Source organism: Aquarana catesbeiana, linkage group LG08, assembly GCF_042186555.1.
Source record: "Aquarana catesbeiana isolate 2022-GZ linkage group LG08, ASM4218655v1, whole genome shotgun sequence".
Taxonomy (NCBI): domain Eukaryota; kingdom Metazoa; phylum Chordata; class Amphibia; order Anura; family Ranidae; genus Aquarana; species Aquarana catesbeiana.
The window spans coordinates 285827799-285850389 of NC_133331.1; the positions used below are offsets into that span (position 1 = coordinate 285827799).

Here is a 22591-nt window from a genome sequence, read left to right on the forward strand (position 1 = left end):
CATTGATACATGTCCCCTGGGGTAGGACCCGGGTCCCCACACCCTTTTTAGGACAATACCATGCAAATTAGCCTTTAAAATGAGCACTTTTGATTTCGAACGTTCGAGTCCCATAGACGTCAATGGGGTTCTAACGTTCGTGCGAACTTGCGGTCCGTTCGCGGGTTCTGGTGCGAACCGAACCGGGGGGTGTTCGGCTCATCCCTACTCATGAACATAGGTTATGTAGGCTTGTCACTGCTATAAGACAAGATGTTTTCTTTACTGTGTTTTTTTATATAAGTGAATACTCTGTTATTTAGTGAATTGTACATTCTTTCTCCCAAAAAATGCAATAAAATCAGAATAATTAAAAACTGGAACTGAAAATGTAAAATCTTTTGGATTTCAGTAATTTACATATCTTCACCACTGCCTTACCTGAGCTCTTTACATCCGTGTAATAATGAGGATAACATTTGCAGGTGTTTGGGTTCCAATATAAGGCGTTTGAAAGAGAGAACCTGGAGACTTTCACATGTCATCAAGCAATAGCACAGCTGTTTAGAACAATTTTTGTTTCTCACCAAACTAGCCTTCGATTCATCTATCAATTTTAAATGTGAAGAATAGGAGATGATTCTCCTGATGATGTCCTTGTTCTGAGTCTCATACAGACATAAAATGGCTTCAATAGAATAGGTTGCCGAGGTGTTTCCTGTATGTGAGTCTTTCAAGAGACATTCTCCAATAAGCCATTCTTCCATTGCTTGTCTGGCTGGGAGGGAAATGTTGATGCCTGTGCTCCTAGAAAATGTTTTAACTTCCTTTTCATTGAGCAGCCCGAACAAGAATCGCACAGCTAATGCTAAATGTGGGTGTTCTTTACACATTGTTGAGAGTGAATGTCCTTTACAGATCTCTGGAATGGAAGTTCCGTCTCCCAATCCAGTGGTCCCTTCTTCATTTCCAGAACCATCATCCAGCACATAATAGAGAGCAGCAAAGAACTCCTGTACACTCAGATGGATGAAGCTGTAGCAGGTTTGGGTGTCGATGTCCAGGTGAAAGAGGTTTTCATTCAGAAATACAGACTCAATCTCAGACAGAGAAAGTCCATGTCTATTTAGATCTTCAATCTCAAACAAAATTTTCCGGTTCAAAATTCCCTCCTTAGCCAGAGCACACAGTTTCTTTAGGCAGGTGTTTGCTGGCTGCTCCCTACAATGGTGCTTTATTAGACCCTTTAAATACAGGAGATATATAGAGGTGGCTGTTTTAGACTGCAATAAGTCCTGTTTTATTTGGGGTTTCAATACAGTGCACACAATCCAGCATACAATGGGGACAGCACACATTGGGTACAGAACATCATTGTCTTTTACAAGACTGAGAGCCTTTTCAGTATCATTTTTATTTTTAAAGAAGTTGTGGAAATATTTCCCACAATCTTCCTTTGTAAATCCCATGACTTCAACATCACGAGATTCATCAACAAATGAGTAAAGTTTCTCCAGGGCCAGTGGCCTTGTGGTGATGATCAGAGAAGACTGTTTCAGAATCTGTTTCCTAAACAATCTCTGGAGAAGTAAGTCTTTATGTGTTTCTTCAAAAATGTCATAGCAAACCTCAGATTTCTTTTCCAGAGTCCACCTCAATTCATCAAAACCATCAACCTCAAAGAGAAGTTTTCTGTGATTAGCAGGATCTCTCAGAATAGACACCAGGTCATCTGAACTCAGTTTGCAGGTTCTGGATAAAAGACCCACAAGGCTTATGGGTCCAGTGATGGTGTTGAGTTCTCTACAGCTCAGATGAAACACAAAGTTAAACTTGTCTTGGTAAAGATTCCCTGAGGCCCAGTCCAGCATGATCTTCCTGGAGGTCATAGTTTTTCCAATCCCAGCAGGTCCTTGTAGCACCACAATCTTGGGGGTGAAACCATCTTTATCTGGATCAAACAGCATCTCAATTGTTGTCTGGGAATATTTATCAGATTTTTTCTTCAAGTTCTGTAGATGTCCTTTGCCTGAATTTAATATTTCATGCATCTTTTCTTCCATGATCTGGGGTCCTTTTATTAGTTGTAAATTGGTGTATGTATTTTGTAAGCCAACAGTCTCCCCTCTACGAGCGTTATGTTCTTTAATCCGCTGAAAATCCTCCTTCATTGAGTCCATGTATTCCATTTTACACTCTACATGACATGAGAGGAAGAAAAATCTTCTATCACTCAGATGGACATGAAATTACACTAAGAGAACACGAAAAATTGGTTAAACCAAACAGAGACGTAACTTGAAACTTGTGGGCCCGATGCAAAAGTTGACCTGGAGCCCCCCCCCCTACAACCCGCTGGTTTCACCTCACGCAAAGATACTCCAAGTGGCTAAAGAGTTATTTCAGATCTTTATGTACATCTATTTGTTTACAATAAAATCATTATTAGCGGACACAAACACAATATAACTTACAAAATTCCTGCTAAATCTAAAAGATAAAATTGTATTGAGCTAATAAAAAAAGCTCTGTGAGTGAAGGAGGTCTTGAGACTCATTCACATGGGTGCTCTGGCTTGTACAATAGGAACCAGAATTTTTTTTATTTCTGTGAAGCTGTGTGCAGGTAGCCTATATTATACTATGGGGATGCAGCAACTCTACGAACACAGCCGCATGTCCTGATCTGACAGATGTGTGGAGCATTGTATATGGCCCCAGACACAGACAATGTTCATCCAAGATGAAGTAAACTCTTATGTATTTAAGATCCTCTGACAGGCAGGGTATTTATGACAGAAGAGACTCTATTGGTCTCTTTGGTCATAAATGCATCCTTCTGCCTGTGAGCAAAAAAAAATGCTCATTTACACTGAACAAGTCAGAGAAACTGTGTGAATAAGCCCTTACATTTTTTCACAATGCTTTTTGGTGGAGGTTTGGTGAAATATCAGGGGGTCAAAAGACATGCCTGAAGTCTCACTTTTGAGATAGAGAAAGAGACTAAGGAAAGATTCCCCAGTCACACCCCAGCTCTGCACAGTCTTCCTGATCATCCATAAACGGAAGCATAGAAAACGTAGTTTTTTATGCGTCAGTTATGAATGAACACCATGGGGTTGATTTACTAAACTAACTAAAGTTGCCCTCAGCAAGTACAGTTGCTCCAGAGTTTAGAAAAAGATGTAAGGCTTCACTTTGCAAATAGCACACAATCACGTGCGAGGAAAATAAAAAGACAGCATTTTTGCCTGCACATGATTGGATGATGGAAGTCAGCAGAGCTTCTGCTCATTCACTAAGCTCTGGATCAGCTGCACTTTGCAAAGTGCTCAGTCTTTTTGCGTTTAGTAAATCAAGTCAACCCCAGTAAGTGATCAGTACCAATCACTCACTGTGTTCTTTCAGAAAAGGAAGGGGCTGGTAAATGACATATTAGCCAGCCCATTCCCCCTCTCTCCACCCTGAAGCACCCCCCTATGTGCCTGCAGCTGCTGGTCGGAGAGAAGAGAAGGGAAGCTGGCAGCTCTGAGGGGGGCACATGGGGAGAGGGGTGACAGGCAGCAAGGGGAAGACAATGGAGCAGAGAGAGGGTGATTGGTTTGGCGGGGGAGGCATTTACAGAAATCAATCCCCTGTATGGTTCTCTATACAGTAGCTGAAAGCAGCGGGAGGGAGAGGCGGAGAAGCAGGCTTTCAGCTGCTTCAGACTGGGCCATACAGGGGATCAGATCCTATAATTGCTTCGCCTGCAAAATCAAATGTGACAAGGAAGCTGCACAAGTCCCCTGAAACATGGGCGGGGCAGCCGTTGTGACCCCTGCAACCCCTGATTCTACACCATTGAAGCCAAATTAAGCATATTAGTTGGTTGATATATAAATAAACTGTGTACAGTTCAAATCAAGAATGGACTGTTATATACAATAATAACAAAGAAATATTAAAAAAAGAATTCACTGTCCCAACTAAAACCAGAGATGGCATCAAAATTCATATAACTTTATTACATATACTCATAAAAGAATACATGACTAAAGCTAAAATTTGAGTCTTTAATATGAAAATGTGGTGTAGTAGAATAATCTTGGAAAAACTTTTTTTAAGTGGACAATTTACTGACCTGGTAATCTGTTGCTGGTCGTGCGTGTCCCCGACTGAGCTGCAAAAAAACACATTTTATAAGATTACGGTACAGATAAATGGCTGCATGTAGAAAAATTTCTTTGCTTAGGATCAGATCTCAGGTCTGGTAACCTCCCAGAAATTTTATGTACCTCAGTTTGTTCTTCAGGTTAATGGACCTTTTAATTTATTTTCAGAAAAGTTCTCTGCATCCTCCTCATACTGGTAACTAATAGTGAGTGTTTTTATGAAATTGTCATTATAGACAGGGACTCACCTATTTCTGCTCTCCTTTTCTGGAGGTCATTTGCGGGTCCCAGCAGACTGATCAGGGTCAAGACTTTAACCATGACATCCAGAGCTCCCTCCTTTCCATATGTTCCTATCAGGAGATCCTTTGTGGTGATCCAATCTGCATTTTCCAGTTTTCCTTTGGGAATGGGAGGTTTATTTCCATTAGAGAAATCAGACAATTTATTCTTAAATCTCTTGAAGTCACTTCGTTTCAGGTCTTCCAGAGAATATATGATGAGATCTCCGGGGGTTGGCCCATCCATCTGTCCTGTAAAATAATATCCCACCACGAAAAAATTCAGGCCAACTTGAAGTCATGAAATTCACTAGCATAGTTCTATTCTGACAGTTAATTGTTCAATAAACAAATGAAAGGGGGTGGAAACACTACAGGTTTTGCAGATCCAAATAAATAAATATCAAGATATTAGATAATTAGGAAATTGGTCTGTACATTTTTAAAGCGGGGGTCCACCTATACCGCCAAAAAAAAATAAAAATATTAAAAGCCAGCAGCTACAAATACTGCAGCTGCTGACTTTTAATACATGGCCACTTACCTGTCCCAGAGTCCAGCGATGTCGGCAGGCGACGCCGAGAACCCGCTCAGTTCTCGGCAGCTGCCGCCGCCATCCTAGGTGAGGGAATCAGGAAGTGAAGCATTGCGGCTTCACTTCCCGGTTGCCTACTGCGCATGCGCGAGTCGCACTGCGCATCGTAACTGGTCCCCGCTATCTCCTGGGAGCTGTGTGTTTCCAAGGAGACAGCGCGGAGGGACAGGAAGAGGCATAGACTCCCATGGGAGTCTATGCCGGAAGTGGGTGCAAATACCTGTCTTAGACAGGTATCTGCACCCCCACCCCCCTGAAAGGTGCCAAATGTGAAACCGGAGGGGGGGAGGGTTCCGAAAAGCGGAAGTTCAATTTTTGTGTGGAACTCCGCTTTAAGGAATTCTTCTCTCTCAGACAGACAGATACAATTTGGCTGCAAGCTCAAAAATATAGCATGGCACCACTTGTATGTTGTTGTATTTTAATAAGTGATTAAAAAGGTCTGCACTACCTAAACCAGTGTTTCTAGACCTTTTTACCTTTAAGGAACCCCTGGCAAAAAGTTTTAGATCTCAAGGAACCCCTGAAATAATGTTCAGATCTACAGCTCATGGAACATTGGTATGATCAGTGAGCTGTTGATAATAACAACAATTATTTTTAGGAATAGCATTAAATAAAATAATAAATATTAAAATGTACCTACAGTATTTAGTGTTAAACTTGTGCTTTCTTTTTTTGTTGAGATGGTCCATTCAAATTTAGATAAACTGTGTGTGTGTGTGATGGGGGGGTAGCAGGGCAGGTTACAGGGGCTTAAGAGGGGACACTACATTAGGGGGAAACAGGGCACATTATGTGGGAGCAGGGCACATTACATGAGATCTGAGTACATGACATGAGGGGGGGCCACATTACATGAGAGCTGAGTACATTATGTGAGAGCAGGCCATATTTTGTGGGAGCGGGCCACATTACATGAGGGTAGGGCGCATTACATGGAGGCAGGGCACATTACATGGGAGCAGGGCACATTACATTGAGGCAGGGCACATTATGGGGGAGCAGGGCACAATTTGTGGGAGCAGGGCATATTTTGTGGGAGAAGGGTACATTACATGAGGCCAGGGCACATTACGTGTGAGCAGGGCACATTATGTGGGAGCAGGACACATTACATGGGAGCAGGGAACATTAAGTGGGAGCAGGGTAGATTATGTGAGAGCAGGGCACATTACATGGAGGCATGACACATTACATGGGAGTAGGGCACATTACATGGAGGCAGGACACATCACATGGAAGCAGGGCACATTACATGGAGGCATAGCACATTTCATGGGAGCAGGGCACATTTTGTTGAGGCAGGGCACATTACATGGGGCAAAGGACAGAGCACAGGGCATATTATGTGGAAGCAGGGCACATTTTGTGGGAGCAGGGCACATTACATGGGGCAAGGGACAGAGCACAGGGCACATTACGTGGAAGCAGGGCACATTTTGTGGGAGCAGTACACATTACATGGAGGCAGGGCACATTATGTGAGAGCAGGGCACATTATATGGGAACAGAACACATTACATGGGGCAAGGGACAGAGCACAGGCAACATTACGTGGAAGCAGGGCACATTTTGTGGGACCAGGGCACATTATGTGGGAGAAGGCTACAATACATGAGGCCAGGACACAATACGTGGGAGCAGGGCACATTACATGGGGCAAGGGACAGAGCACAGGGCACATTTCATGGGAGCAGGGCACATTTTGTGCAAGCAGGGTATATTTTGTGGGAGCAGGGCACATTACATGGAGGCAGGGCACATTATGTGGGAGCAGGACACATTACGTGGGAGCAGGACACATTACGTGGGAGAAGGCTACAATACATGAGGCCAGGGCACATTATGTGGGAGCAGGGCACATTACTTGGGGCAATGGACAGAGCACAGGGCGCATTACATGGAAGCATGGCACATTATGTGGGAGAAGGCCACAGTACATGAGAGCAGGCCACATTATATTGGAGCATTATAGGGGTACATTACATGGAGGCAGGGCACATTACGTTGAAGCAGGGCACATTACGTTGAAGCAGGGCACATTACATGGAGGCAGGGCACATTTAGTGAGAACAGGGCATATTATGTGGGAGCAGGACACATTACGTGGGAGCAGGGCACATTACATGGGGGTAGGGCACATTATATGGGAGCAGGGTACATTACGTGAGGCCAGGGCACATTACGTGTGAGCAGGGAACATAACATGTGAGCAGGGCACATTACATGGGAACAGGGTACATTACATCGAGGAAGTGCACATTACATGGGAGCGGGCAACATTACATGGGAGCAGGGTACATTACATGGGAGCAGGGAACATCACATGGGAGCAGGGCACATTAAGGGGGAGCAGGGTACATTACATGATCGCAGGGTAGATTACGTGAGAGCAGGGCAAATTACCTGGGAGCAGGGCACATTGCATAGAGGCAGGGCACATTACGTGGGAGCAGGGCACATTACATGGAGGCAGGACACATTACATGGTAGCAGGGCACATTACATGGGAGCAGGGCACATTACATGGAGGCAGGACATATTACATGGTAGCAGGGCACATTACATGGGAGCGGGGCACATTACATGGAGGCATAGTGCATTTCATGGGAGCGGGGCACATTACATGGAGGCAGGACACATTACATGGGAGCAGGGCACATTTTGTTGGAGCAGGGCACATAACATGGGGGCAGGGCACATTTTGTGGGAGCAGGGCACATTACATGGGGCAAGGGACAGAGCACAGGGCAAATTACATGGAAGCAGGGCACATTATGTGAGACAGGGCACATTATGTGGGAGCAGGACACATTACATGGGGCAAGGGACAGGGCACATTATGTGGAAGCATGGCATATTACATGGAGGCAGGACACATTATGTGAGAGCAGGACACATTATGTGGGAGCAGGGCACATTATGTGGGAGCAGGGCACATTATGTGGAAGCAGGGCACATTATATGGGAGCAGGACACATTATGTGGGAGCAGGGCACATTATGTGGGACAAGGGACAGAGCACAGGGCACATTACATTGGACAGAGCACATTACATGAGACAGGGCACATTGCATGGGACAGGACCTATTGCATGTGACAGAACACATTACATGGAGGCAGGGGACATTACATGGGACAGAGCACATTGCATGGGACAGGACCTATTGCATGGGACAGGACCTATTACATGGGACAGAACACATTACATGGGACAGAACACATTACATGGGACAGAACACATTAAATGGGACTGGGCACATTGCATGGGACAGAGCACATTGCATGGGACAGAGCACATTTACATGGGACAGGACACTAGGGATGGGCTCGAGGTTCAAGTCAAACGTACATTCGACTCGAACATCAGCTTTTCAGTTCATAGAATAAATGAACATATGGGCCACTCGCAGCAAGTTGCAGTGCATTGATGACTACTGATTGGCCAAACCATGCACCTGACCTGCATGCTTTGGCCAATCACAGCGTTATGTGCTGTGACATCCATGATTGGCCAAAGGCAGGGTACCTTTGGCCAATCATGGCTCAGGGGGTAAGTCCACACCACACACTATATAAGGCTGCTGCTTACACGACCGCCGTATATAGTGAATGAATGGAGATTAGGCAGGTAGTTGGTGTAGTGTGCAATCAGTCAGTGTAGTTATATATATACATATATATATTACAGTTCAAAGTATATAGTGCAGTTAGTGTGGTATATATAATACAGTTCAGAGTATATAGTGCAATCCATGTAGTGTATATATAATACAGTTCAGAGTATATAGTGCAGTCTGTATAGTATATATAATACAGTTCAGAGTATATAGTGCAGTCAGTGTGGTATATATAATACAGTTCTGAATGGAGATTGGGCAGGTAGTTAGTGTAGTGTGCAGTCAGTCAGTGTAGTGTATATATATATATAAAACAGTTCAGAGTATATAATTCAGTCAGTGTGGTATATATAATATAGTGAATGAATGGAGATTAGGCAGGTAGTTAGTGTAGTGTGCATTCAGTCAGTGTAGTGTATATATATAATACAGTTCAGAGTATATAGTGCAGTTAGTGTAGTGTATATATATATATATATATTACAGTTCAGAGTATATAGTGCAGTCAGTGTGGCATATATAATACAGTTCAGAGTATATAGTGCAGTCTGTGTAGTATACAGTGTCTCACAAAAATGAGTACATCCCTCACATTTTTGTAAATATTTTATTATATCTTTTCATGTGAAAACACTATAGAAATGACACTTTGCTGCAATGTAAAGTAGTGAGCGTACAGCGTGTATAACAGTGTAAATTTGCTGTCCCCTCAAAATAACTCAACACAGCTGTTAATCTCTAAACTGCTGGCAACAAAAGTGAGTACACTCCTAAGTGAAAATGTCCAAATTGGGCCCAATTAGCCATTTTCCCTCCCCACTGTCATGGGACTCATTAGTGTTACAAGGTCTCAGCTGTGAATGGGGAGCAGGTGTGTTAAATTTGGCATTATAGCTCTCACTCTCTCATACTGGTCACTGGAAGTTCAATATGGCACCTCATGGCAAAGAACTCTCTGAGGATCTGAAAAAAAGAATTGTTGCTCTACATAAAGATGGCCTAGGCTATAAGAAGATTGCCAAGACCCTGAAACTGAGCTTCAGCATGGTGGCCAATGGCCAAGACCATACAATGGTTTAACAGGACAGCTTCCACTCAGAACAGGCCCCGCCACGATCGACCAAAGGAGTTGAGTGCACATGCTCAGTGTCCTAGCCAGAGGTTGTCTTTGGGAAATAGACGTATGAGTGCTGTCCGCATTGCTGCAGAGGTTGAAGGGGTGGGGGGGTCAGCCTGTCAGTGCTCAGACTATACGCCACGCACTGCATCAAATTGGTCTGCATGGGTGTCATCCCAGAAGGAAGCCTCTTCTAAAGATGATGCACAAAAAAAGCCTGCAAACAGTTTTCTAAAGACAAGCAGACTAAGGACATGGATTACTGGAACCATGTCCTGTGGTCTGATGAGACCAAGATAAACTTATTTGGTTCAGATGGTGTCAAACGCGTGTGTTGGCAACCAGGTAAGGAGTACTAAGACAAGTGTGTCTTGCCTACAGTCAAGCATGGTGGTGGGAGTGTCATGGTATGGGGTTGCATGGGTGCTGCCTGCACCAAGGATCTATTGTTCATTGAGGGAACCATGAATGCCAACATGTACTGTGACAAACTGAAGCAGAGCATGATTCCCTGCCTTCGAAGACTGGGCGACAGGGCAGTATTCCAACATGATAATGACAAAAAACAAACCTCCAAAATGACCACTGCCTTTCTAAAGAAGCTGAGGGACTGTCCAAACATGTCTCCAGACCCAAACCCTATTGAGCATCTGTGGGGCATCCTCAAACAGAAGGTGAAGGAGCGCAAGGTCTCTAACATTCACTAGTCCCATGATGTCGTCATGGAGGAGTGGAAGAGGACTCTAGTGGCAACCTGTAAAGCTCTGGTGAACTCCATGCCCAAGAGGGTTAAGTTAGTGCTGGAAAATAATGGTGGCCACGCAAAATATAGACACTTTGGGCCCTATTCAGACATTTTCACTTATGGTCAGTGGCGTAGCGTGGGTTGTCAGCACCCGGGGCAAGGCAAGTAATTTGCGCCCCCTAACCTGCAGACTTTTAGTAGTCCCTGAGTCCCTTCAAATACAATAATACTGACCTACCTGATTCCTATACTGACCAACCTGATTCCTTTACTGACCATTACACACTACACTGTCCACTATACTATACCGTCCACTACACTGAGAACTACACTGACCACTACACTACACTGTCCACTATACTATACTGTCCACTACACTGAGAACTACACTGACCACTATACTGTCCACTACATTGACCACTATACTGTCCACTACACTACACTGACCACTATACTACACTGTCCACTACACTACACTGTCCACTATACTACACTACACTGACCACTACACTACACTGACCACTACACTACACTGACCACTACACTGTCCACTACACTGACCACTATACTACACTGACCACTATACTACACTGTCCACTATACTACACTGTCCACTACACTACACTGTCCACTATACTACACTGCCCACTACACTACACTGTCCACTATACTGTCCACTACCCTACACTGACCACTATACTGACCACTACACTATACTGTCCACTATACTGACCACTACACTGTCCACTATACTGTCCACTACCCTGAGGGTCTATGCTTATAGGTATGTTAATAATTCCTAATGGTCATAGGGCAAGAGGCCTCAATAAATAGAATATATAAATGTACGTATAAAAATCGCACGTAAAAAATCGCATGAGTTGGAGTAATGAGTACGCATGAATGGGTGTAGTAACTAAAACCTAGGGGCAGGTGGTAGCATATATGTTAATCCAAAAGGTGATTAATATAAATATGAATATAAGCAATAATACATATATGTTGATCCAAAAGGTGATAAATATAAGTAAAAACAATTCGACATGTGTCTAAAATTATTCAATCTAATCAATACAATATATCAAAGTGCTGGTGCTCTCGTGCCTTAAAAAAATAATATTACAAACTGATGCATGTACTGGAGTGCAGAAATGAAGCAATAATATTGCAAAAAAAATTACAAAAAAATCAATGTATCAAGTGAAACAAACAAGAAAGGCATAGTCGCCTAATACTGGTGTTGCAACCAGTGCAAAGTGAAAACGCAGTGTGGGTGGTCACGTGAATGAATAAATAAATAATTAATCCAATGTCATTTTATTGCTGTGTTTGAGCACTTTCTCCTGTGCACCATTGATAAATTTTGGCTCTGGCTGCACAGATTTTCTGGACACTTGATTACCTATTAATTATTAATTTTGTGGACACCAGCAAGTACATTGGATTAATTATTTATTTATTCATTCACGTGACCACCCACACTGCGTTTTCACTTTGCACTGGTTGCAACACCAGTATTAGGCGACTATGCCTTTCTTGTTTGTTTCACTTGATACATTGATTTTTTTGTAATTTTTTTTGCAATATTATTGCTTCATTTATGCACTCCAGTACATGCATCAGTTTGTAATATTATTTTTTTAAGGCACGAGAGCACCAGCACTTTGATATATTGTATTGATTAGATTGAATAATTTTAGACACATGTCGAATTGTTTTTACTTATATTTATCACCTTTTGGATCAACATATATGTATTATTGCTTATATTCATATTTATATTAATCACCTTTTGGATTAACATATATGCTACCACCTGCCCCTAGGTTTTAGTTACTACACCCATTCATGCGTACTCATTACTCCAACTCATGCGATTTTTTACGTGCGATTTTTATACGTACATTTATATATTCTATTTATTGAGGCCTCTTGCCCTATGACCATTAGGAATTATTAACATACCTATAAGCATAGACCCTCTGGGTAGCGCAGCACCCCCCCCCCCTCTTTTTATTTCATTCATTTCGGGCTTTTGTCTGGGCCCTTACCTCGGTGCATGCAGCTGTCTAGCGACATATGTTTTATACAGTCTTAGAAGTTTAGTTTGTATCTGGTACGATCACTACAATTTTTCCAATTTGGTAGCGCGGGAATAGCTCCCGTTTTTATTATACTGTCCACTACACTACACTGACCACTATACTACACTGACCACTATACTACACTGTCCACTATACTACACTGACCACTATACTACACTGACCACTATACTACACTGACCGCTACACTACACTGACCACTACACTACACTGACCGCTATACTATACTGACCGCTACACTATACTGACCGCTACACTATACTGACCACTACACTATACTGTCCACTATACTACACTGTCTACTACACTACACTGACCACTATACTATCCACTACACTATACTGACCACTATACTACACTGACCACTATACTACACTGACCACTACACTTCACTGACCACTACACTACACTGACCACTACACTATACTGACCACTACACTATACTGACCACTACACTATACTGACCACTATACTATACTGACCACTACATTACACTGACCACAATACTACACTGACCACTATACCATAGTTGCCAACATTGTAAAAAAAAAATGTGGGAGACTTTTGTGGCTGTAGGTGGAGCCGTACAAAAATTAGGGGGCGGGGCATTCGTTTGTAGGCGTGGTTTAGAAAAATATACAAGTGCGGCGCGCGAAGCGCGTCACAGCGAAAAATGGGCGTGGTTTACACGACATAGTGGGCGTGTCTTAAATGCCCATGGCTCAAGAGGGTGTGGTTAGAGTCTGAGATGAATGAGGGATGGAGAGGGAGAGGGGGAGAGGGAAATGATGGGACAGCAGCCCCAGATCCTACACAATAAAAATATGTGTATTCTAGAAAGTTTAACAATCAGCAGATAAAGATACTCCAAGCACCTGGTGTTAGCACTTCAATCATCCCGGCACCATGGTTGTTATGGTGTCAGGATGATTGAAGTGCATTATTTCTATTATTACATTGTAATATAAAATGAAATCATTCAACTCACCATAATGCAGAATCAGTGAGATCCCTGAGCGTGTCACTAGCCACGTCGCCTGCCACCAGCCGTCCGTCCTTGCGTCAGATGTCCCTGCAGAGTCCGTCCTTGCATCAGGTGTCCCAGCAGAGTCCGTCCTTGCATCAGGTGTCCCAGCAGAGTCCATCCTTGCATCAGGTGCCCCCAGCGGAGCCCCCTTACATCAGATGTCCCCAGCGGAGCCCCCCTCACAACAGGAGTCCCCGGTGGAGCACCCCCTCACACCAGGAGTCCCCGGCGGAGCCCCCCTCACACCAGGAGTCCCTGGCGGAGCCCCCATCACACCAGGAGTCCCCGGTGGAGCCCCCCTCACACCAGGAGTCCCCAGCAGAGCCCCCCCCACATCAGGTGTCCCCAGTGGAGCCTCCCCTCACATCAGGTGTCCCAGGCAGTGGAGCCCCCCTCACGATAGGTGTCCCCAGTGGAGCCCCCCCTCACATTAGGTGTCCCCAGTGGAGCCCCCCCTCACATTAAGTGTCCCCAGTGGAGCCCCCGCTCACATTAAGTGTCCCCAGTGGAGCCCCCCTTACATCAGGTGTCCACAGTGGAGCCCCCCTCACATCAGGTGTCCACAGTGGAGCCCCCCTCACATCAGATTCCCACAGCGGTGCGCCCCACTACCTCAGAGGTGTCCTAGTGTGTCCGCCAGCCACATGGCTAGAACCCCCGCCCCTTTTCATAACAGGCTGACGGTGGGGCGGGGGGGTGGAGGGTGGGCGGCGACGCAGGAGCTCCGTCTAGCCCCCCCAGCCATCTTCCTGAACTTCTTTAAGATGGCGGCCGGCAGAGACAATGTCTCCGCCGGCCGCGGACCTCCAGCAGCGGTGGCAGCGGCGAAAATCGTGAAGAACCGGATTTCTCAGGACATTTCCCGGGACACCACAAATTCGGGAATGGAGTCTAAGTCCCGGGAATGTCCCGTGAAATCCGGGACAGTTGGCAACTATGCTATAATACACTGACCACTATACTACACTGACCACTATACTGTCCACTACACTATACTGACCACTACACTATACTGACCACTATACTACACTGTCCACTACACTACACTATACTGACCACAATACTACACTGTACAATATACTGTCCTGCCTACAGTCTTCCTATACTGACACTACATATACGGCGCCTGTCTCTTCTCTCCCCCCGTGTTTATCCATTCCTCACCTTCTTGTCTTGCATCGGTCCAGAGGATAGGAGGAGGAGGAGAAGACAGCGGCCCCGGCAGCTCACACTCTCCAGTGCTTGTCTTCCCCGCACTCTGGTGTTGGCTAGCATGTTCATTGTTTCCCGGCGCACTGTGATTGGGCGTATGGGGGTCATGTGAGGAGGCGGGACTTCAGGAGCAAATGTAATCATGGATAGGCCAGCCCCACGCCGCACATGACCCCCATACACCCAATCACAGGGCGCCAGACACTGAACATGGCGGCCGGAGCGCGGGGACACAGGAAATTAAATTAGGAGGAGGCAGCCAGTAGTGACACTACTGGCATGAAATTGTGCCCCCCTAAATGTCGCGCCCGGGGCCACGCCACCCCCCGCACCCCCCACGCTATGCCACTGCTTATGGGTGTATTCACTTTTGTTTCCAGCGGTTTAGACATTAATGGGTGTGTACTGAGTTATTTTGAGGAAATTTACACTGCTATACAAGCTGTACACTCACTACTTATTTTTGTTGTCACATGAAAAGATATAATAAAATATTTACAAAAATGTGAGGGGTGTACTCACTTTTGTGAGATACTGTATATAATATAGTTCAGAGTATATAGTACAGTCAGTGTATTATATATAATACAGTTCAGAGCATATAGTAAAGCCTGTATAGTATATATAATACAGTTCTGAGTATATAGTGAAGCCTGTATAGTATATATAATACAGTTCTGAGTATATAGTGTAGTCTGTATAGTATATATAATACAGTTCTGAGTATATAGTGTAGTCTGTATAGTATATATAATACAGTTCATTACCACACTTAAAAAGGGGCCCACAGTCCCTGCCTGCAAAAGGCAGTTGCTAAGGCCTGGCTGAGCCAGTGTCAGACATAACCATTCGGTGCTAGCTGTGCCTGGGAGCTTAAGCAAGTAGAGTGCTTGTTATGTCTCCAGGAGACCTTTCTCTCTCTCGAGGTTCAGAAAAGAGAATCCATTTTGTCATTTAATTTGTTACTGCATTGTTAAGCTATAAATTATGTTTGTTCCAGGTTAGCTGTATGCATGCGCCACCTACTGGCCAAACATTAATATCATTTGTAATAATACCTTTAACCTTTAAAGGATGTGACATAAAATCATCACATCCTCTTTAGTCAGGAAGTGAATTCCCCTAGGGATCTGCATTTTCAAGATTATCCCAGCTGCCTAGATGTAATCTCTTCCCATCTATGGCATCGGAGGTAAGCAATCTTCCCCTTCCTCCTCCACAGGCTATTAGGAAAAAGCAGATAGTCATTTCAGTTGTTATTTATATGATGTTTACTATTGTATGGTAATGTTATATTATTCTTGTTATTTTAAGTTTTACCGCATATAACGTGTGTCATTCACACTTGTATTAAAATCTGCAACGTGCCAATAAAGACACAGACAAGAAACAGCAGTCTATTATTGTGTGCGCAGAAAAAGGTTATCTGCCTGGATAGCTACCCATAGACTCCAGGAGTACGGGGGGCGAGGCCAGGACAGTAAAACTCCATCGAGGAACACTACAGATAGTGCAGAAGGTGAAGAGGTTTGGCCACACGGAAGAGCTACAGTCTGCAAACGACTATACAGCCACTTTCATACAGCCAAGCAGCATACAGATACTGCAGCCCTACATGCTTACTGCTCCCACAGGCCGCTACTCAGTCAAGCAGCCATGTCACTCAACACAGTAGGATATCCTCACTCAAAACCAGATCACGAGTTTACGGTTCCAGCAAGTCGGTGACAGCCAGTGTTGCAGCCGCCATCGCCCGTGGGAAAGCCGAAGCAGCAAAGACGCGAGCTTCCTTTGCCGGACAAGAAATGCAGTTGAAGTTAGAAAAGGCCTCGCTAGAAGTCAAGCAGGCGCAAGATAGGGCCTCGCTAGAAGCCAAGCGGGCGCAAGACAAGGCCTCGTTAGAAGCCAAGCAAGCACAAGATAAGGCCTCACTAGAAGCCTCCATAAAGCTTGAACAAACAGGTCTGGATGTCGCATTAGAGAAACTCACTACAGAAAGGGAAGCTGCAACTGCCATAGCTGAAGCAGAAGCCCTGGAAGCAGCCGTGAGCCTCAGTGGTGAACACAGCAATCTGCTTGGCTCCGAACAAGGTGAGCTGAATCCCTCGCAACGCACTTCAGAGTACTTGCAACAACACTTCAAATCAACCTACGATACCTCTCCTCTACAGGGAATAGACGGTGTCCTAGGAGAAACAGACCAAACACTGCAGGTAACAGAGCATGAGAGCAACCAAAGTCCTCAGAGCTGCAAGCAGCAGAACTCTAACCAGCACGTTACAGATCAAGCCTACGTCTCTGCACCCACGACCCTCAACCTCCAAACCAGCATCAGAATAATCCTTCTACTACACCAAGGTACGAGACAAGAGGACCTAAAGCAGAAACTTCTGACAGGTATGATCGCACACCACACTCCCACTACCGTAGTGAATCGCCAGCATGCTCTAACACCAATCAAGTTATAACAGGCTTTGCCAAGTTCTTCGTCAGACGAGATTTAATCACAAAAGGACTTGTAAAGTTTAATGGCCAGAAAATTACAAAGCCTGGTGATCGTCCTTTCAAAATACCATAAAAGGTCTAGACCTGTCTCACTCTGACGAAATAGACCTCCTAGTCCAATGGCTTGGGAAAGACTCTGCTGAACATGCCAATAGAATCAGGAACATTAACATAAAACAACCAGAGACTGGTCTTAAAAAGATTTGAGCAGATTAGAAGAGTGCTATGGCTCGACAGAGACTATAGAGCATGCATTTTTTAAAAGGATTGAGGACTTTCCCAGAATACCTAGCAAGGGTTATCACAAACTACGAGAATTAGCCGACTTGCTAGAGGAACTACTTCTTGCTAAAGAGGTGGGAGACCTGCCGGGTCTCGCCTCCCTGGATGCGGCCAGAGGGATCAAACCTTTAATTCTGAAGCTTCCTTATGACCTATAACAAATATGGGTCACATATGGTTCTAAATAGGGATGAGCCAAACACCCCCCTATTCGGTTCGCACCAGAACATGCGAACAGGAAAAAAGTTAGTTCGAACACGCGAACACCATTAAAGTCTATGGGACACGAACATGAATAATCAAAAGTGCTAATTTTAAAGGCTTATATGTATGGTATTGTCATAAAAAGTGTTTGGGGACCTGGGTCCTGCCCCAGGGGACATGGATCAATGCAAAAAAAGTTTTAAAAATGGCCATTTTTTCAGGAGCAGTGATTTTAATAATGCTTAAAGTCAAACAATAAAAGTGTAATATCCCTCTAAATTTCGTAGCTGGGGGGTGTCTATAGTATGCCTGTAAAGGGGCGCATGTTTCCCATGTTTAGAGCAGTCTGACAGCAAAATGACATTTCAAAGGAAAAAAGCCATTTAAAACTACTCGCGGCTATTGCATTGCCGCTCCGACAATACACATAGAAGTTCATTGATAAAAACGGCATGGGAATTCCCCACAGGGGAACCCCAAACCATAATTTAAAAAAATGACGTGGGGGTCCCCCTAAATTCCATACCAGGCCCTTCAGGTCTGGTATGGATATTAAGGGGAACCCTGGCCAAAATTAAAAAGAAAAATGACGTGGGGGTCCCCCTAAATTCCATACCAGGCCCTTCAGGTCTGGTATGGATTTTAAGGGGAACCCCGCGCCAAAAAAAAAAAAACCGGCGTGGGGTCCCCCCAAAAATCCATACCAGACCCTTATCCAAGCACGCAACCTGGCAGGCCACAGGAAAAGAGGGGGGACGAGAGAGCGCCCCCCCTCCTGAACTGTACCAGGCCACATGCCCTCAACATTGGGAGGGTGCTTTGGGGTAGCCCCTAAAACACCTTGTCCCCATGTTGATGAGGGCAAGGGCCTCATCCCCACAACCCTGGCTGGTGGTTGTGGGGGTCTGCGGGTGGGGGGCTTATCGGAATCTGGAAGCCCCCTTTAACAAGGAAACCCCCAGATCCCGCCCCCCCTCCTGTGTGAAATGGTCAGGGGGTACAAGTACCCCTACTATTTCACTAAAAAATGTTAAAAATGACAAGAGACAGTTTTTGACAATTCCTTTTATTTAAATGCTTCTTCTATCTTCCTTCATCTTCTTCTTCTGGCTCTTCCTCCGGCGTTCTCGTCCAGCATCTCCTGCGTCCAGCGTCTTCTATCTTCTTCTCCTCGGGCCGCTCCGCACCCATGGCATGGGGGGACTGCTCCCGCTCTTCTCTTCATCCTCTTCTCTTCTTTTCTTCTCTTCTTCTCTTCTTCATTTTCTTCTCCGGGCTGCTCTGCATCCATGCTGGCATGGAAGGAGGCTCCCACTGTGTGACGGCGTCTCCTCATCTGACGGTTTTTAAATAACGTGGGCGGGGCCACCCGGTGACTTGACGGGACTTCCCTGTGATGTCACGGGGAAGGCCACAGGGAAGTCCCGTCATGTCCCAATGCGTCAGATGGGGGCGGGGTCACCGGGTGGCCCCGCCCACCATTATTTAAGAACCGTCAGAAGAGGAGACGCCGTCACACAGCGGGAGCCTCCCTCCATGCCAGCATGGATGCGGAGCGGCCCGGAGAAGAAAATGAAGAAGAGAAGAAAAGAAGAAGAGAAGAGGATGAAGAGAAGAGTGGGAGCCTCCCCCCATGCCATGGGTGCGGAGCGGCCCGAGGAGAAGAAGATAGAAGACGCCGCGGAGGAGATGCTCGACGAGAACGCTGGAGGAAGAACCAGAAGAAGAAGATGAAGGAAGATAGAAGAAGCATTTAAATAAAGGAATTGTCAAAAACTGTCTCTTGTCATTTTTAACATTTTTGACAGTTTTTTAGTGAAATGGTAGGGGTACTTGTACCCCCTTACCATTTCACACAGGGGGGGACCCCCACGTCATTTTAAAAAAAAAAATTTTGTCCGGGGTTTCCCTTAATATCCATACCAGACCTGAAGGGCCTGGTATGGAATTTAGGGGGACCCCCACGTCATTTTTTTTTAAATTATGGTTCGGGGTTCCCCTGTGGGGAATTCCCATGCCGTTTTTATCAATGAACTTCTATGTGTATTGTCGGAGTAATGCAATAGCCGCGAGTAGTTTTAAATGGCTTTTTTCCTTTCAAATGTCATTTTGCTGTCAGACTGTTCTAAACACGGGAAACATGCGCCCCTTTACAGGCATACTATAGACACCCCCCAGGTATGAAATTTAAAGGAATATTACACTTTTATTGTTTGACTTTAAGCATTATTAAAATCACTGCTCCTGAAAAAATGGCCGTTTTTAAAACTTTTTTTTTGCATTGATCCATGTCCCCTGGGACAGGACCCAGGTCCCCAAACACTTTTTTGACAATACCATGTATTTAAGCCTTTAAAATTAGCACTTTTGATTTCTCCTATAAACTTTTAAAGGGTGTTCTGCGGCATTCGAATTTGCCACAAACACCCCAAATTGTTCGCTGTTCGGCGAACTTGCGAACAGCCAATGTTTGAGTCGAACATGTGTTCGACTCGAACTCGAAACTCATCCCTAGTTCTAAACATAAGGAAAGAAAAGAGGGGGGATTTGGGACTTTAAATGAGGCACATATTGAAATGTGCCTCCATCCCTGTTGCGGAAAATTGTTGGACATGGCGGGACTTTAAATGAGGTCATGGACACGGTGAAGGTAACTAAAATGAATATACATGTTTATTGAAAAAATGAGATGCATAAAAACCCAGTCAAAAAAGAAATCACATAAAGAAAGACATTATAGTAAACATCATTTCATGGTGAATTGCAAACACATATGTATGTGCATGTGCAATAAACGACAAGAACATATCAAACTTGGCATCACATTGTGGTCTCATTGATGGATAATACATACAAACATTTCATATATATATACACACATGTAAAATACAGCAGCACCGGTGGAGGAAATACAGGTAAAAACAGTAAACATGTTGATGGAGTAATGAAAGATGTTCTGGATAGTAAGTGTGTTGTAGACATATGTCTAGATCCCATGTAACCGACGCGTTTCGTGTGAAGGACACTCATCAGGGGCAGGTGTTCAGGGGACATCTAAAGCATAAATGAAATCTATGGTGAGTCTACTGGTAATTGAACGTAACAAGCAAGCAAGGGTGGGGAGCACCCTAAATACTTACATGAAGTCCATACATTGGGGTGTGTGGTTGATGCAGGACCAGGACCAAACATGTGCATCCGTCCCGGGAGCTGAGGTATGTTGGAGTCAGTGCTGGCGAGGCGGGCTCACACAAGCCTCCCCCAGGACAAAGGTGCCCAGGTGATAGTAAAAATTGGTAAAAAGAAAATAGAGCGCCAAGATGGACAGCCTAAAAAGGGTAACATAAAACAATGTATCAAAGTATGCTGATACGATAAGGATATGATGAATTGATGTTGTGTTGAGGTCCCTCCCCATCCCCGCCATGCAAGGGTGACACTGGTTGTTGGGTCAGCGTGCACGTGTGCTGGTCGGGTTTATATCTTGCCTCCTCCAACATAATCTGGTGCCATCCTTTAGAGACGCCACATTGCATTACAGCGCTCTTTTGGACCAAGCAAGGCACCACCAGTTTGGGTTTGTTTTTTAGCACTTTACCTGCTTGGTATCTTCCACCGATCGGCCTGATGGAACTGGATATGTTCCTGTATTGTATTCCCTGTCCTTCTACACATACTACACTTCATTGTGTTATGGAGGTGGCTGTATAACAGTTGATATCATTGCTACTCTTGGCACAGACATCCTTTTCCACCATCCCCATCAGACCAACATCAATTCATCATATCCTTATCGTATCAGCATACTTTGATACATTGTTTTATGTTACCTTTTTAGGCTGTCCATCTTGGCGCTCTATTTTCTTTTTGACATTTTTTACCATCACTTGGGCACCTTTGTCCTGGGGGAGGCTTGTGTGAGCCCACCTCACCAGCACTGACTCCAACATACCTCAGCTCCGGGGACAGATGCACATGTTTGGTCCTGGTCCTGCATCAACCACACACCCCAATGTATGGACTTCATGTAAGTATTTAGGGTGCTCCCCACCCTTGCTTGCTTGTTACGTTCAATTACCAGTAGACTCACCATAGATTTCATTTATGCTTTAGATGTCCCCTGAACACCTGCCCCTGATGAGTGTCCTTCACACGAAACGCGTCGGTTACATGGGATCTAGACATATGTCTACAACACACTTACTATCCAGAACATCTTTCATTACTCCATCAACATGTTTACTGTTTTTACCTGTATTTCCTCCACCGGTGCTGCTGTATTTTACATGTGTGTGTGTGTGTGTGTGTGTATATGTATATATATATATATATATATATATATATATATATATATATATATATATATATATATATATGAAATGTTTGTATGTATTATCCATCAATGAGACCACAATGTAACGCCAAGTTTGATATGTTCTTGTCGTTTATTGCACATGCACATACATATGTGTTTGCAATTCACCATGAAATGATGTTTACTATAATGTCTTTCTTTATGTGATTTCTTTTTTGACTGGGTTTTTATGCATCTCATTTTTTCAATAAACATGTATATTCATTCTAGTTTCCTTCACTGTGTCCATGACCTCATTTAAAGTCCCGCCATGTCCAACAATTTTAAACATAAGGAAAGGTTCCAGGTACCATTGCCACCATTCAATGTTTTCGTAGACTTTGTTTCAAAGCAAGCTAAGTTCTTGAATGATCCCAGCTTTGACTTTATACTGCCATCAGCCACGCCCCCT

The 22591-nt window shown here is 44.5% G+C and overlaps 2 protein-coding genes across 2 annotated transcripts in view; both read right to left on the reverse strand.

Annotated features, from left to right (window-relative positions):
* LOC141106558 (NACHT, LRR and PYD domains-containing protein 12-like) overlaps positions 1 to 22591 on the reverse strand; it is a 283337-nt gene that overhangs the window by 243526 nt on the left and 17220 nt on the right. The window contains exons 3-5 of the mRNA XM_073597415.1: positions 4381 to 4665; positions 4102 to 4140; positions 421 to 2176 (exon numbers count right to left, since the gene is read on the reverse strand). Of these exons, the coding sequence (XP_073453516.1) occupies positions 421 to 2176; positions 4102 to 4140; positions 4381 to 4665 (2080 nt within the window). The remainder of the gene's footprint in view (positions 1 to 420; positions 2177 to 4101; positions 4141 to 4380; positions 4666 to 22591) is intronic.
* The window catches only part of LOC141106559 (NACHT, LRR and PYD domains-containing protein 3-like), a 392742-nt gene that overhangs the window by 108496 nt on the left and 261655 nt on the right, over positions 1 to 22591 (reverse strand). The window lies entirely within an intron of this gene.